Source organism: Notolepis coatsorum (genome assembly GCF_963971535.1).
Source record: "Notolepis coatsorum genome assembly, chromosome: 13".
Taxonomy (NCBI): domain Eukaryota; kingdom Metazoa; phylum Chordata; class Actinopteri; order Aulopiformes; family Paralepididae; genus Notolepis; species Notolepis coatsorum.
In genome coordinates, this window is record NC_140177.1 from 62,634,638 (window position 1) to 62,651,527 (window position 16,890).

Genomic DNA, 16,890 nt, shown 5'->3' on the forward strand with positions numbered 1-16,890 from the left:
CAAAACATTTGACATTTCTCTCAGCGAATTTAAATCTGTATTACATAACTTCCTACACGAAGAATGTCGCTGCGTTCTGTAGTCGGGTCCCAACTGCAAAACTGCAAAATTTCATACACTACTATTATGTAGACTATTCTGTTTTGTGTTTACATGTGATGAATTGTATATTGTATACATGTAGCACTTGTATTATGTTCTTGTGTGATGTACCGCACATTTTATTGCTGTCTGATATATTGCAAATGTTATTGCTGTCATCTTGGCCAGGTCTCCCTTGTTGCAAAAGAGATCTTGTATCTCAATGGGACTTTCCTGGTTAAATAAAAGGTTAAATAAATAAATATGTCTCTCTCTCTCTCTCTCTCTCTCTCTCTCTCTCTCTCTCTCTCTCTCTCTCTCTCTCTCTCTCTCTCTCTCTCTCTCTCTCTCTCTCTCCAGTCTATGTTGAGGGTCTCTTACTCTCAGCCCACCTCCCCGGGTGGTGGCCCCCGTGGTGCAGATGGTTTCTTCCAGCCCAGCCTGACTCCCATTCAGACTCAGTCAGCCTTCAGTCTGGACCATACCATGTTTGGCCTGCTCGGGGACGACGACAGGTAAACACACACAAACAATACTCTCACACACACACACACACACACACACACACACACACACACACACACACACACACACACACACACACGCACACACACGCACACACACGCACACACACACGCACACACACACATGCACGCACATACACACGCACACACACACACACGCACAGACAGAAGGACATCACAGTGGAGATTATGAGGTTGCTGGTCTGTATGTGTCATGGTTGAGCGATACTTTTATGAATGTTCTGCCAGCCCACAAACCAGCGATGGAGGATATTATCTCTGCAGTGGGTGTTGCAGCGCTTGGGGGAAGCGTGTTCAGCTGATGCAATCATGCAATGAGAAGATTCTAACGCCACCGAGAGTAGCTGTAGTTTTCAAGTTCAAGTTTCTTTATTAGCCCTTTCACTGCCACACGACAGCCGGTTAACCCTTTCACTGTGACAATACAGAAGGTTAGCCCTTTACTATCACACAACCGACTAATGATGCTAATGATGGAGCATTGCCGTCGGTTGTGTGATAGTAAAGGGTTAACCTTCTGTCGTGTGGCAGTGAAAGAGTTAGTTGTCATACAAAAATACAGAATACTTTTATATAAAATGCTTCTTTCTGTTTTGCTCCAGAGATTGTGCTAGATAAAAAATTGTATAAAATAAAAAGTACAGGGCGCTCCAGTAGCACACCATGTACCGCGCTGCGTCGCGGATCGGCCGACCCGAGTTCGATTCCCGGACCCGCCGCTATTTGCAGAATGTCTTCCCCTGCTCTCTCTCCCGTTTCACCCTCACTGCATCTGTCGGTCATGTCTGACCAGGAAAAGCGATAAACGCAAAAAATAAATAAATAAAGTATAAATTTACTATGGTAGAAGTTTCATGCTTTTATGAAAAAGTGCACAATTGTTTTGCTATCCGCTGTACTATTAGAATGTTTCAGTACTTTGATCTAAAGTTCCATCAAAAGCGCTTTACAACGTATGTCTAACATTCACCCATTCATTCGTTCACACACCGACGGCTGAGGCAGCCATGCAAGGTGCCAACCTACTCACCGGGACGGGAGCAGTTAGGGGTTAAGTGTATTTGACGTGCTGCTGGGATCAAATCGAACCGGGAACCTTCTGATTACCAGACGACCTGCTCTACCTCCTGAGCCACTGTCTAACCCTAACCTTCTGATTACCAGACTCTACCTCCTGAGCCACTGTCTAACCCTAACCTTCTGATTACCAGACTCTACCTCCTGAGCCACTGTCTAACCCTAACCTTCTGATTACCAGACTCTACCTCCTGAGACACTGTCTAACCCTAACCTTCTGATTACCAGACGACCGCTCTACCTCCTGAGACACTGTCTAACCCTAACCTTCTGATTACCAGACTCTACCTCCTGAGCAGTGATGCCACAGATTACTTGTAAAAGTAATCCGATTACTGATTACTGATTACTCCTTTAAAAAGTAATCCAAGTTACTTTACTGATTACTTGATTATCAGAGTAACTTAGTTACTTTGAAAGTAACTAGGTTACGAAGTCGTCGTCGTTCCCCCAACAGTTTTTTTAAAACGCTTTATTGAAAGTGCATAAATTGTTTTTAACTTGTTTCTCTGCACATAACGTAAATTGTTAAACTAGTGCTTCAGCTTCTGTACCATCAAGTATGGTAAAGCAACAGTCTATGATGCTCACAGCATTAGAGCAGCCAGCCAGTGGTTTTACAAAACCAGTGTATCCATTCACATCTAACAAATGCAGGCTGAACTATTCAATTATATCAACTGTAACTATTAAATTGTTTTTATAAATGTCTCTCTATAAACATACAATCAGTCTCTCTTTAACATGTAAATTAACTGTAAATCTGGCAAATAAGAGCTTTTGCTCTGCCACCATCAAATATACATTAATCAATAGGGAAAGAAACAATCTCTCTCTTTTGCTGTTTGGCTGGCCTCCGAGTCCTCCTGTACCTAGTCGAAGCGTCGTAGTGTTGTGATTCCAGATGCTTTCAATGCAATTGGATGTGCTGTTTTTAGCGGTAGACAGTATTTACGTTTAGGTCGCTTTCACATATAGTTTTGGTGGACTCGGTGCGGTTCTGGGGGTGAAGTTGCAACATTGTTGCATTCTTCATTTGGTTCGCCTGCTTTCACACAGAGGCGGACCGAGACCTTCTGAACAATGTCACGCGGTCGAAAAGGGCGCTTGTCTATTGGACAGTGGAAATGTGTGTGTGGCTGCTGCGATCCCGTGTGTGCGCGCGCGCGTGTGTGTGTGTCTGTGTGTGTACTGCGGAGCCCTTCAGATCAGCGGAGCCGAGTTTTGACATGGCATTGATCCATTGTTCTATTGAAGCACATTACCACCATCCTCTCGCTAAACAACTTGTAGACCACGGTGTTTTTATGAGTGCCCACAAGTAGCTGTTTTAATAATATAATAAGCCGCGCGCCTCGGTAATAATAATAAGCCGCGTTTTTTCTTCCTGTAAGCGTTTTGGGGTGGAATTCTCTGACGAATGCAACGGAGCCCTGCTGTCACACGATTGGCGCATATGTCACATGACGTGCTGTGAAGACCCGCCCTACTCTGCCTCTGATTCGCAGACTGTGGATGGGGAATGTGATTGGGCCAAAGCAGAGTCACTCACAGACAGAGAGTCCAGTCACGCCGCGGGACACATTCTTGTGTAACCCTTTCACTGCCACACCACGTCACTCCCAAATAAGAAAAACAGCTCAAAAATGTATTTTTGACTGTCGAAAACGAAATAAAATACTGCATTCCGCCTGCATTATGAATTTATGATGAGATAGTAACGAAATAGTAACGCACAGCCACTTGGACAAGTAACTGCAATCAGATTACTGGCTTTTAATGATTAACGCGTTAGATTACTATTTTCGGGGAAAAGTAATCAGATTACAATAACGCGTTACTTAGTAACGCGTTACCGGCATCACTGCTCCTGAGACACTGTCTAACCCTAACCTTCAGATTACCAGACTCTACCTCCTGAGACACTGTCTAACCCTAACCTTCTGATTACCAGACAACCTGCTCTACCTCCTGAGACACTGTCTAACCCTAACCTTCTGATTATCAGACAACCTGCTCTACCTCCTGAGACACTGTCTAACCCTAACCTTCTGATTACCAGACGACCGCTCTACCTCCTGAGACACTGTCTAACCGTAACCTGCTGATTACCAGACTCTACCTCCTGAGACACTGTCTAACCCTAACCTTCAGATTACCAGACTCTACCTCCTGAGACACTGTCTAACCCTAACCTTCTGATTACCAGACGACATCTCTACCTCCTGAGACACTGTCTAACCCTAACCTTCTGATTACCAGACGACCTGCTCTACCTCCTGAGACACTGTCTAACTCTAACCTTCTGATTACCAGACTCTACCTCCTGAGACACTGTCTAACTCTAACCTTCTGATTACCAGACTCTACCTCCTGAGACACTGTCTAACACTAACCTTCAGATTACCAGACTCTACCTGCTGAGACACTGTCTAACTCTAACCTTCAGATTACCAGACTCTACCTCCTGAGACACTGTCTAACCCTAACCTTCAGATTACCAGACTCTACCTGCTGAGACACTGTCTAACTCTAACCTTCAGATTACCAGACTCTACCTGCTGAGACACTGTCTAACCCTAACCTTCAGATTACCAGACTCTACCTGCTGAGACACTGTCTAACCCTAACCTTCAGATTACCAGACTCTACCTCCTGAGACACTGTCTAACCCTAACCTTCTGATTACCAGACGACCGCTCTACCTCCTGAGACACTGTCTAACTCTAACCTTCTGATTACCAGACTCTACCTCCTGAGACACTGTCTAACTCTAACCTTCAGATTACCAGACTCTACCTGCTGAGACACTGTCTAACCCTAACCTTCTGATTACCAGACGACCGCTCTACCTCCTGAGCCACTGTCTAACCCTAACCTTCAGATTACCAGACTCTACCTCCTGAGACACTGTCTAACCCTAACCTTCTGATTACCAGACTCTACCTCCTGAGACACTGTCTAACCCTAACCTTCTGATTACCAGACTACCTCCTGAGCCACTGTCTAACCCTAACCTTCAGATTACCAGACTCTACCTCCTGAGACACTGTCTAACTCTAACCTTCAGATTACCAGACTCTACCTGCTGAGACACTGTCTAACTCTAACCTTCAGATTACCAGACTCTACCTGCTGAGACACTGTCTAACCCTAACCTTTAGATTACCAGACTCTACCTCCTGAGACACTGTCTAACCCTAACCTTCAGATTACCAGACTCTACCTGCTGAGACACTGTCTAACTCTAACCTTCAGATTACCAGACTCTACCTGCTGAGACACTGTCTAACCCTAACCTTCAGATTACCAGACTCTACCTGCTGAGACACTGTCTAACCCTAACCTTCAGATTACCAGACTCTACCTCCTGAGACACTGTCTAACCCTAACCTTCTGATTACCAGACGACCGCTCTACCTCCTGAGACACTGTCTAACTCTAACCTTCTGATTACCAGACTCTACCTCCTGAGACACTGTCTAACCCTAACCTTCTGATTACCAGACTCTACCTCCTGAGACACTGTCTAACTCTAACCTTCAGATTACCAGACTCTACCTGCTGAGACACTGTCTAACCCTAACCTTCTGATTACCAGACGACCGCTCTACCTCCTGAGCCACTGTCTAACCCTAACCTTCAGATTACCAGACTCTACCTCCTGAGACACTGTCTAACCCTAACCTTCTGATTACCAGACTCTACCTCCTGAGACACTGTCTAACCCTAACCTTCTGATTACCAGACTCTACCTCCTGAGCCACTGTCTAACCCTAACCTTCAGATTACCAGACTCTACCTCCTGAGACACTGTCTAACTCTAACCTTCTGATTACCAGACGACCGCTCTACCTGCTGAGACACTGTCTAACCCTAACCTTCTGATTACCAGACTCTACCTCCTGAGACACTGTCTAACCCTAACCTTCTGATTACCAGACTCTACCTGCTGAGACACTGTCTAACTCTAACCTTCAGATTACCAGACTCTACCTGCTGAGACACTGTCTAACCCTAACCTTCAGATTACCAGACTCTACCTGCTGAGACACTGTCTAACCCTAACCTTCAGATTACCAGACTCTACCTCCTGAGACACTGTCTAACCCTAACCTTCTGATTACCAGACGACCGCTCTACCTCCTGAGACACTGTCTAACTCTAACCTTCAGATTACCAGACTCTACCTCCTGAGACACTGTCTAACCCTAACCTTCTGATTACCAGACTCTACCTGCTGAGACACTGTCTAACCCTAACCTTCTGATTACCAGACTCTACCTCCTGAGACACTGTCTAACCCTAACCTTCTGATTACCAGACTCTACCTCCTGAGACACTGTCTAACTCTAACCTTCAGATTACCAGACTCTACTTCCTGAGACACTGTCTAACCCTAACCTTCAGATTACCAGACTCTACCTCCTGAGACACTGTCTAACCCTAACCTTCATATTACCAGACTCTACCTCCTGAGACACTGTCTAACTCTAACCTTCAGATTACCAGACGACCGCTCTACCTCCTGAGACACTGTCTAACCCTAACCTTCTGATTACCAGACGACCGCTCTACCTCCTGAGACACTGTCTAACTCTAACCTTCAGATTACCAGATGACCGCTCTACCTCCTGAGCCACTGTCTAACCCTAACCTTCAGATTACCAGACGACCGCTCTACCTCCTGAGACACTGTCTAACCCTAACCTTCAGATTACCAGACGACCGCTCTACCTCCTGAGACACTGTCTAACCCTAACCTTCAGATTACCAGACTCTACCTCCTGAGACACTGTCTAACCCTAACCTTCTGATTACCAGACTCTACCTCCTGAGACACTGTCTAACCCTAACCTTCTGATTACCAGACTCTACCTCCTGAGACACTGTCTAACTCTAACCTTCTGATTACCAGACGACCTGCTCTACCTCCTGAGCCACTGTCTAACCCTAACCTTCTGATTACCAGACTCTACCTCCTGAGACACTGTCTAACCCTAACCTTCTGATTACCAGACTCTACCTCCTGAGACACTGTCTAACCCTAACCTTCTGATAACCAGACTCTACCTCCTGAGACACTGTCTAACCCTAACCTTCTGATTACCAGACTCTACCTCCTGAGACACTGTCTAACTCTAACCTTCTGATTACCAGACTCTACCTCCTGAGACACTGTCTAACCCTAACCTTCTGATTACCAGACTCTACCTCCTGAGACACTGTCTAACTCTAACCTTCTGATTACCAGACTCTACCTCCTGAGACACTGTCTAACCCTAACCTTCTGATTACCAGACTCTACCTCCTGAGACACTGTCTAACCCTAACCTTCAGATTACCAGACTCCACCTCCTGAGACACTGTCTAACCCCAGTGGCGTCGCGTGGGTAAAATAACAGGGGAAGCCAAAAAAAAATTATTAAAAAAAAGATTATTAAATATTTTTATTACTTTTTTTTTTCTTTTTTTTTTTTTAAGTCAAGCAGTCACCATGTACACTACAGTATGGCTCGGCGGCCAGTCAAACTTTCTTTTTATTTATTTAACAGATTGCAGAATGGGTACAATACAGTACGGCTCAATACACACAATTGTATAAGGGGATGCAGACCAGAGAAAGACGTTTGTCTTGTTTATATCAGGGTCATTAATACTGCTGGAGCATTGGTTCATTTTTTGTCCGATTTTTCCTTGCACGATTTCGCGCGCCGCGTGGGAGCAAATTCGAGACACATATTCGGTTGCAAAAAGGTGTCCCACGGTCTCCTCTATGGCCGTGAATATTTTCACGCGGATCGGAATCACGGCGCGCCCATGGGACACTTTTCCGTTTCGGCGAGTTTATTCCACGCTTTCTGTTTTCCTTTTCTAAGCATTTTCGGGGCTACATGTGAATAAGTAAAAGTTGCGGGACGCCCAGATGTTTCCAGGATAGAAAGCTCGCGTGGATCCCATAATAGGCTCACTTAATACAGCGTTTTTAAAATCACGCGACATTTTCAGGGTCGCGAGCCGACCTTTTCCCCTCGTTTTCGATGATGGAAGTGATTAAGGAAAAGCTTCGGCACGCCGAGAGGTCCCCGTGGATTTAATCTCGCGAGGATCGGGGCAATATTCGGCCTGTGGGAACAGTTACGGGTTAATACAATGTTCAGAGTGCAGAGGGGAAAATATGCTGAGTGTTTTCCTCACAGCCCCGTTTTAAACTTTTAGGGTGTGGCAGTCAGCTCGAATCTGATTGGCTAGGATCGGATTTGGACTCTATAATGCTGGAAGCCTGGAGAAAGAGACCTACCCCCTGCCTCTCTCCTATACTAGCTGCAGTGAGCACAGTGAGTCTGACAGTGTGTTAGAGGGAGTGAGAAGGAGAAGAGGGAGACATTAAAAAAAAAAAAAAAAAAAAAATTATAACACAGATGCACAGATGAAAAAGAATGTAAACTATATTAAAAGAAAATTATATATATATATATATTTTTTTTTCATATTTCATATTTGATATTAATTCATATTTTAATATTAGGGAGGCATGGCTTCCGTTGGCTTCCATAAGGATTCGCCACTGTCTAACCCTAACCTTCAGATTACCAGACTCATACCTCCTGGCAGTGAAAGAGTTAGTTGTCATACAAAAATACAGAATACTTTTATATAAAATGCTTCTTTCTGTTTTGCTCCAGAGATTGTGCTAGATAAAAAATTGTATAAAATAAAAAGTACAGGGCGCTCCAGTAGCACACCATGTACCGCGCTGCGTCGCGGATCGGCCGACCCGAGTTCGATTCCCGGACCCGCCGCTATTTGCAGAATGTCTTCCCCTGCTCTCTCTCCCGTTTCACCCTCACTGCATCTGTCGGTCATGTCTGACCAGGAAAAGCGATAAACGCAAAAAATAAATAAATAAATAAAGTATAAATTTACTATGGTAGAAGTTTCATGCTTTTATGAAAAAGTGCACAATTGTTTTGCTATCCGCTGTACTATTAGAATGTTTCAGTACTTTGATCTAAAGTTCCATGCAAAGCGCTTTACAACGTATGTCTAACATTCACCCATTCATTCGTTCACACGCCGACGGCTGAGGCAGCCATGCAAGGTGCCAACCTACTCACCGGGACGGGAGCAGTTAGGGGTTAAGTGTATTTGACGTGCTGCTGGGATCAAATCGAACCGGGAACCTTCTGATTACCAGACGACCTGCTCTACCTCCTGAGCCACTGTCTAACCCTAACCTTCTGATTACCAGACTCTACCTCCTGAGCCACTGTCTAACCCTAACCTTCTGATTACCAGACTCTACCTCCTGAGACACTGTCTAACCCTAACCTTCTGATTACCAGACGACCTGCTCTACCTCCTGAGACACTGTCTAACCCTAACCTTCTGATTACCAGACGACCGCTCTACCTCCTGAGACACTGTCTAACACTAACCTTCTGATTACCAGACGACATCTCTACCTCCTGAGACACTGTCTAACCCTAACCTTCTTGTAACTGAGGGGTACAATTCCCTGACTGTATTGATAAGTATGGTATCATTAAACCACTACCGCTTTATGTACTTTAATTACTGGCCATACAGTACACAATATATGAATATGATGAACACTTCCCACAATGAAATCGGTTCCAGTCAAAGGTATTAATCAAGTATTTAATGGAGCAAAAGGTACATAGGATACTTTACATTATTCTTTGAATGCACTTGTAAGGCAAAGGAATATGCGTAGGCAAATCAATAACGAATGTTCATTCTCTGGTTACGCAGGAGGTAATTATACAACCTGAATCTGAGGGAATTATATCTATGGTGCACTAGTAATATAGCGGAAGATACTGGAAGGGGTTCCCACTGGTTGTAAGCCAGCAGGGGGGGTAGAAGATCTGTCGGTAGTAGGACGTCTGGTCAACGATGACTAGGGAGACTTCAGGTACAGAAGCCGGTGCAGTAGCCTCTTGATCCACAGACGAATACAGCTTGGTTCTCTTGTAGACTGTAGCTCCACAGGGAAGAAAGCTAGTCGGCCTCAGGCTCTCTGGGCCCGACTCGACTTGACTCCTCTCGGGGTAAATCCAACACGTGCAGGCGTCGGCGATTATCCGCTCCATAAATCACAGGACCAAAGCAAATATATTCCAGCCGCAAAGGGCTATGTAGTCGTCGGGTAGATTAATCCAGTGTACATGTCCATACGGTTCTCGCCTAGGTCTCCTCGGGTGAAAGCGCCATGCGGTCGGCCCAGCCTGGATAAGAACTCTAGCTAATACGAGAAAGCGTTGGTGATGCTGGTCACTATAGAATTCTAACCGCACGATACACTATACACAAATAGACTATTAAAGACTTAATAGAAATATGTCGCACTCGACGGTATAGCGCCAAACTCTGACAATTCAGTTATTAATTCGCACGCGGTCTCGATGCTCTATTCTGAGGCCAAACAGGCCATACTTCACCGCACGTTGTATCGTGGGTGAGGCTTCAACTTATCGGTAACATACTAAGGACGAAGGGTACGGAGGTAAGGGGCTTCTACATTCACCTGCGCCGTATTTATACGCACGGTGAACAAAACTAGTTCCACTCTCACTTCTGTCGCGTATCCCTGGGCAAGGCCGGGCATGTCCAGACACATCTTGACGGTGACTTTGAACCTGGCTCCGGAGGCCGGTCTCTGGCGCCGGTGGACCGCTGTCCAATAGGAGAATGGAATATTATGGTCTGGGCTAAAGGGATATTCCGTGTATATGTACAAGGAATATACAGGGGATATCAAACGATATACAAATACTATGCAATATATATCAATAAATAAATATATATATTCGGTTTAATCTGATCCTTTGTAACAGCCGCCCCCTAATTAGTCCCACCTAATTAGCTAAGCAGAGACAGATTAACCGCACTGTCCACTACTCAATGTCTGTTGTGAGGGGTCTGTCAGTTCACAAAGTCATGGGGTCATGGTCGTCATCGATGGTATCGGGGAGCCTTGGCAGTTCTATTAGCCTCGCCACGGGTCGGGTGTAGGTCCGCCCTTGGACGAGCACTTCGGCTGCTCGGACCTTTCCGTCGGCACCGGTGATCACTTTGCTTACGCGGCCAGCCGGCCACATAGCTCGGGGTAGTGACTGGTCGATAATCATGACGACTGTTCCTTCTGTCAAATTGTCTCTCTCTTTCACCCATTTCTGGCGGGTCTGTAGAGACGGTAGGTAGTGGAGTAGGAAGCTGTTCCAAAACCTGTCAGCCAGTACTTGACTGTACCTCCACATTCTTCGGCCGTTCGCTTCTTCAGGCCTGTACATTGTCTGTGGTAGCGCGGGGTCCAGCCGCCCCATCAAGAGTGTGTTGGGGGTGACTGGGTCGACATCTGCTACATCACTTGAGACGTAACCGAGGGGCTTTGAGTTCAATACTCCCTCGATCTCCGTGAGGACTGTCATTAGGACTTCTTCCGCCACGGTCTGGGCCCCAAGCACGGCGTACAGGGCTGTCTTTATTGAACGTACTTCTCGTTCCCAAGTTCCACCGAAGTGAGGTGCGTTCGGGGGATTAAACTGGAAGTCAATCTGGTATGGAGCGAGGTGGGTCTTAAGTTCTGGGCCCATAGCTTGGAGGCTCTCTCTCAGCTCTCTTTCTCCGCCTTTGAAGTTTGTCCCGTGATCAGACAACAATATAGATGGTTTGCCTTTCCGCGATGTGAATCTTCGGAAGGCCATAAGGAATGAGTCTGTGCTCATGGTTGGAAGGAGTTCTATATGCATCGCTCGGGTGGTCATGCATTTGAATACAATACCCCACCGCTTCTCGGTGCCTCTTCCTTTCTTTATATACAGCAAGCCGAAACAGTCCATACCGGTGGAGTGAAAGGGCTTGTCGCCGAGTCGGAGGCGACAGGGAGGTAGGTCAGCCATCCGGGGTATACTGGGCTGCGCTCGCCACTTACGACAGTCTAGACAGGTTCGCTGGAAGCGCCGCACTGCTTCTCTCCCTTGCAGTATCCAATAACAACGTCTGATCTCCGCGAAGACTCTCTCTGCCCCGGCGTGATGCACATCCTCGTCGTATTTCTTTATGATCAGCTCTGTGACCATGTGTCGGCCGTTTAAGACTATCGGGTACTTGACGTCATCCGGTAAGTCTGGAGCTCTCCGCAGACGACCACCCACTCTGATGAGACCATGGGCGTCGCTCTCGGGGGCTAGGTGGAGCAGTCTGCTGTCTGATGGGACTGGCTTTGCTCCCTGTAGACAGTCTAGCTCATCGGGGAACGAGTCTCTCTGGGCTCGTTGTAGTAGAAGAAGTTCTGCTTCTTCGTAGTCAGCTGCAATAATGTCAGTAGTGAGCTGAACCTCTGGGTGGTGCCACAGGAATGTCTTTAGCTGCGCACTCTCTAGGGTGAGGCAATCGCCTATGTCGGGGTCTGTGGAGACGAGTGTGTTCAATCCACAGAACATAGATTTCTTGTTTTCTGCCTCCTCTTTACTCGCTTCCCGTGGGGTGGGTGTAGGCCACTCTTCTTCCGGGAGCTTGAGGAACTCTGGCCCGTCACTGTATAGGTTGTGACGGGTGAGGTCATCCAGGGACATTCCCCGGGTGATGACGTCAGCTGGGTTGTGTTTTGTGTCCACATACCTCCAGCTTGCTACTTCTGTTAAATCTTGAATCTCTGTGACTCTGACTCCCACGAAGACCTTGTATCTGCACGAATCAGACCGGATCCATGTGAGTACTGTCGTGGAGTCTGACCACAAGATTGTTCTTTGCACCGGAATGGTGAGTTCACGTTGGATTAACGTGGCGAGTTGCGCTCCTGCTAGGGCTGCGCAGAGCTCTAGACGCGGGATAGATTGTTGCTTTCGTGGGGCTATTCTTGAGCGAGCCAGGATGAAAGCAGTATGTATTTCTCCTCCCTCCTCTCGGGCACGCAAGTAGGCCACCGAACCGTAGGCTACTTCGGAGGCGTCGCTGAAAACGTGCAGGTCCATCTGGCACGTCTCCGGCCTCACTGTGGGTGGGAAGTAGCTGCGGCGTATGTTAACACCTGGGAGTGAGCTGAGTTCCGTCTCCCACTCTCTCCATGTGGATGCAAGGTGTTCGGGTATGGGGTCGTCCCAGCCCTGGTCCTTGTCCCATAACGCTCTTACAATCATCTTTGCCCTGGTGGTGTAAGGTAGAATACATCCCAACGGGTCATATTGTCTGGCGAGTGTTCTGTATACACTCCGTCTGGTGGTCGGTAGTGCAGTCGACCTTCCCTGCTCCTTGGTCAGGGGTGTGTGTTTATAATGGAGCGAGTCTGTTTTGAAGCGCCAGACTAGTCCTAATGTCATTTCTTGGGCTTCTCCTGGGATGGTCGCCATCCAGGTCTCGCTGCTTGCTGCCTTGTCCTCGGGGGAGAGGCTGCGCAATACTTGCGGGTCGCTGCTGGCCCACTGCCTGAGATCAAAGCCGCCTTTGATCAGGGAGGCGCGGAGCTTGAGTAGAAGGGCCTCGGCTTCTTCTGGCGTCGAGACGCTTTGCAGACAGTTGTACACGTAGAAACTATTTTCTACACTTTTTCGGGCCTCTTCATCAGCTGCTGGGTCCTCTGCGACGTGTTTTTGCAGTGCAAACGTAGCACAGCATGGGCTGCATGTGGTTCCGAAAGGGAGGACTTCCCATTGATAGATGGCTGGTTGCTCATCCCCGATCCTCTCTCTCCATAGGAACCGCAGCAGGGGCTTATCCTCTGGGTTGAGGCTGCGCAATACTGGGGGGTCGCTGCTGGCCCGCTGCCGGAGATCAAAGCCGTCTTTGATCAGGGAGGCGCGGAGCAGCGCACGACGTCGCCAGTCAATTTTCTTTATGTGTCCCGCTGTGATTCGCTTGTCAATCTCAGCGCGGTACACAGTCTCTTGAGCGGGGTCTCTGGCTAGGCGCCGCTCTGTGTTCAATAGATACCGCTCCGTCGCTTCTTTTGGGGCGTGGAAGGTGGGCATACCCTCTCGCCTCAGGAGTGGAGTTGCGTATCTCATCACTCCGTTGACTTTGACTCTCTTTGTCCCTTGCTCGAGGAGTGCTATGGCGTAAATGTCTTCCTTGGAACGAATGTCTTTCTTTTCGTTCTTAAAGGGCATTGTCTCTAGTGTCCATAGCCTCTCGACATGCTGTAGGAGGGTGGTGTCTTCTTCTGTCACTCTGGAGTGGAGGCAGCTAGTGGCTGCTGTTCGGTTAAGAGACTTAGCGAGGGGGCCTTGTAATGTCCATCCTAGGCGGGTCTCGACTGCTGCAGGACAGCCTCTGGGCCCTGTGTGGACCCGGTCTATCGGGACTATGAGGTCTGCATGGTCGGAGCCTATCAGCAGGGTCGGGGTGGCACCGTCTATGAGCGGGATAGGTAGTTGACGCAGGTGCACATATTTATCCATCAGCTTGGCGATGGGGTAGGTGTACTGCGACAGGCCTATTTCTTGGCTGGTGAAAGCATTAGTAATCCTATACCGTCTCTCTGGCTGCCCGCTTGCTGCGATAGTGAAGGAGACATTCTCGCCCTTTATCGTCTTTAGATCTCTTCTTATTGTCCGAATCGTCATCTGGTTTTCGCTCCCCCGCAGCCCCAGCTGGGCCGCAGCGGATGCGAGGAGAAGGGTCTTCTCTGACCCGTCGTCAAGGACGGCGTAAGTGTCCATGACCTTGTCTTGGTAACTCAGGGTTACGCGGACCACCTTTAATCGCACTCGGGCGCCCCCGCTGCTGGCGGGGTCAATGTACATAACACTTGCCTTTGTGCTGCTTGAGGGTGTGGGCTTTCTTCTGTTACTGTCGTGTAGGACATCTAGGTGGGCTCCGTCACACCGGCTACACCTCTTCTTTAAGCGGCAGTCGGCTGCCATGTGACTGCGCGCACATCGGTAACAGCGTCGGTTGGACTTTATCCATTGACCCACCTCGTCGGCGGTCATCTTCTTGAATGTGTCACATTGTGACAACCAGTGTTCTTTCTCGCAGTACGGGCACACCATCTTCCACTTCTCTTTCATCGAGGGGGTACTGTGGTTCTTGCTGCTCGGTACTGGTTCTGATTGGTGCATGACGGTCACCAATCTTCGGCCATCGTTTGCTCTCCTAGGTCCCTCTCTGGAGCTTGGGGTGCTCCGCATGAACGTATCCAACCGTAGGCTGTTGACTTCTCTCGCTAGGAAGTCGGCTAGGTCTAGGAGGGATGGCTCGGGACCGTTAGGATCACGGTGGTCTCTTTGCCGCCTGAAGCGCTCTTGTCGGGCGGGCGGAAGCTTCTCTAAAATCCTCTCGACATTAGAGTTTGCGTACAGTTCGTGCATACCCTTTTCTCTTTGCGCCCCCAGCATCCCTACCAGGGATTGTACCTTGATAGACAGGTCATCTAGTGAGCGATTGTCTGTGGCTGGGGGTAGGCGGTCGATATGCCTTATCTCTTGTATTACGTAATCCCATATGCGTCCATATCTTTGGTCGAGTGCTGCTAGAGCCGCTGTGTATGGGGTAGTAGAGGTGGCATAGGCCAGCGCTATATTGTGCGCTCGGGGCACCTTGAGGTGCTTCAGTAGGATAGCATACTTGTACGGTTCGTCAGTTACGTCGGACATCATTGTCTCTAAGCACATTCGTAGCTCGGTGTACTGTGCTCTATTCTCGTGGGTGAAGTCCGGAAACGTCGGTGTGCCAATGTATGATGCCATGGATGGCTGGCACATCGGTGAGCGTTGGAAGAGAGGCCTCCTAGGCGAGTCTCCTCTTACGCCTCTTGGTGGGCTGGTACCTGCTGGGTACCATGGCCCGCGTATCCAGGTGCTATTCCTCGGGGCTGGTCGTGCGTCAAGCTCACCCGTGAATTGAGTCGGGGGTCTGTAGCGCAGAGCCGCGGGGGTAGAGCCTGGGCTGTACTGGACCTCCTGGTCCTGTGGAGTTCTGTGCTGCTGTCGGGCTTGACTCTCCTCCTCTCCCTCTTCTTCTTGCTCTGGCAGGTCCTCTAGATCCTGTAGTCGTCTATTTAGCCTCTCCGCGGTGTAGACCGTTTCTTCCTTGTAGCTGGTCCTCGCGTGGACCGGTCGGGGAAGGAGTTCGGAGGGGGGTATAGGCTCTCTCTGGTGGTCGGGCTCAGGGTCGCTTGATCGGGTAGGGGAGGGTGCCCTTGACCCGTGTCTTGACGAGGCCCTGGAACCCCGTGCGGAGGGAGGGGGTGTTGCCCTGGCGATCAGCTGCTCCATTATCTGCGCTTGTAATCGGTCGCGCTCGGCTTCGCGCTTGGTGAGAGCAAGGTCACGCTCCGCTTCTCTTTGGGCGCCGGCAGCGGCGCGCTGGGCTTCGGCGGCGGCGCGCTCTGCTTCTCTTTGGGCACCGGCAGCGGCGCGCTGGGCTTCGGCGGCGGCGCGCTCTGCTTCGGCGGCGGCGCGCTCTGCTTCGGCCCGGTCTCTTACCATATTCTCTTCCGTCTGAAGGCGTCTAATCTCTAGACGTATACGATCTTCGTCGCTCCGTTGCTGCGCTTGAAGGCGTTCTCTTTCCATGGAAGAATGTTCGCGCTCGCTAAGCATCTGTGCTTGGAGTCGATCGCGCTCTGTAGAGGCTGCTAGGCTGGCGAGGAATGCCTGTGCCAGCATCTTGTCCGCCCCGCTGGGGGAAGACGCTGGTTGAGGTGATCCGCTCCCGGCAGTACTCGTTGGAGATCTGCTCTCCTGTGGCGAGTCCTGGAGATCCATCTCCGGGGTCTCTTCTTCTTGTAGCGGGTAGAGTTCCATCCCTGGAGAGCTGTCTTTATCCTGGAGCTCTCCGGGGACTACTTCTTCGGTCTTGGCGGGGGGTAAAGTCGTGTCAGGTCCCTCCTGGTCCCTACCGTGAGCTTGGTCAGTTACATTAGAACCCACTAGGGCCTCTATTGGCGGGGTAACCTGGGCGATAGGGTCGGACATAATTTTACTATCTACTTTTTCCGCGTTTACCGTCTGTAGAAGGCTAGGTAGTATACTGGCAACGTAATCCTCTAAGTACTGAGGTGTCTGCCGTCTACGCTGCGGGCGATCTACTTTAGGAGAACCGTTTTGTGGAGTGTTCATCATAGGCCATGTCAATATTAATACCGCTATATTAATATTACACTAGTTACCCTCCGGCTCGAAGGACCAATTGTAACTGAGGGGTACAATTCCCTGACTGT

General features: G+C 48.9%; 1 protein-coding gene across 1 annotated transcript in view; it reads left to right on the forward strand.

The window, feature by feature from the left end:
* tsc22d4 (TSC22 domain family member 4) overlaps nucleotides 1-16,890 on the forward strand; it is a 115,724-nt gene that overhangs the window by 35,681 nt on the left and 63,153 nt on the right. Inside the window, exon 2 of the mRNA XM_084327455.1 lies at nucleotides 442-596. Coding sequence (XP_084183581.1) covers nucleotides 442-596 — 155 coding nt within the window. The remainder of the gene's footprint in view (nucleotides 1-441; nucleotides 597-16,890) is intronic.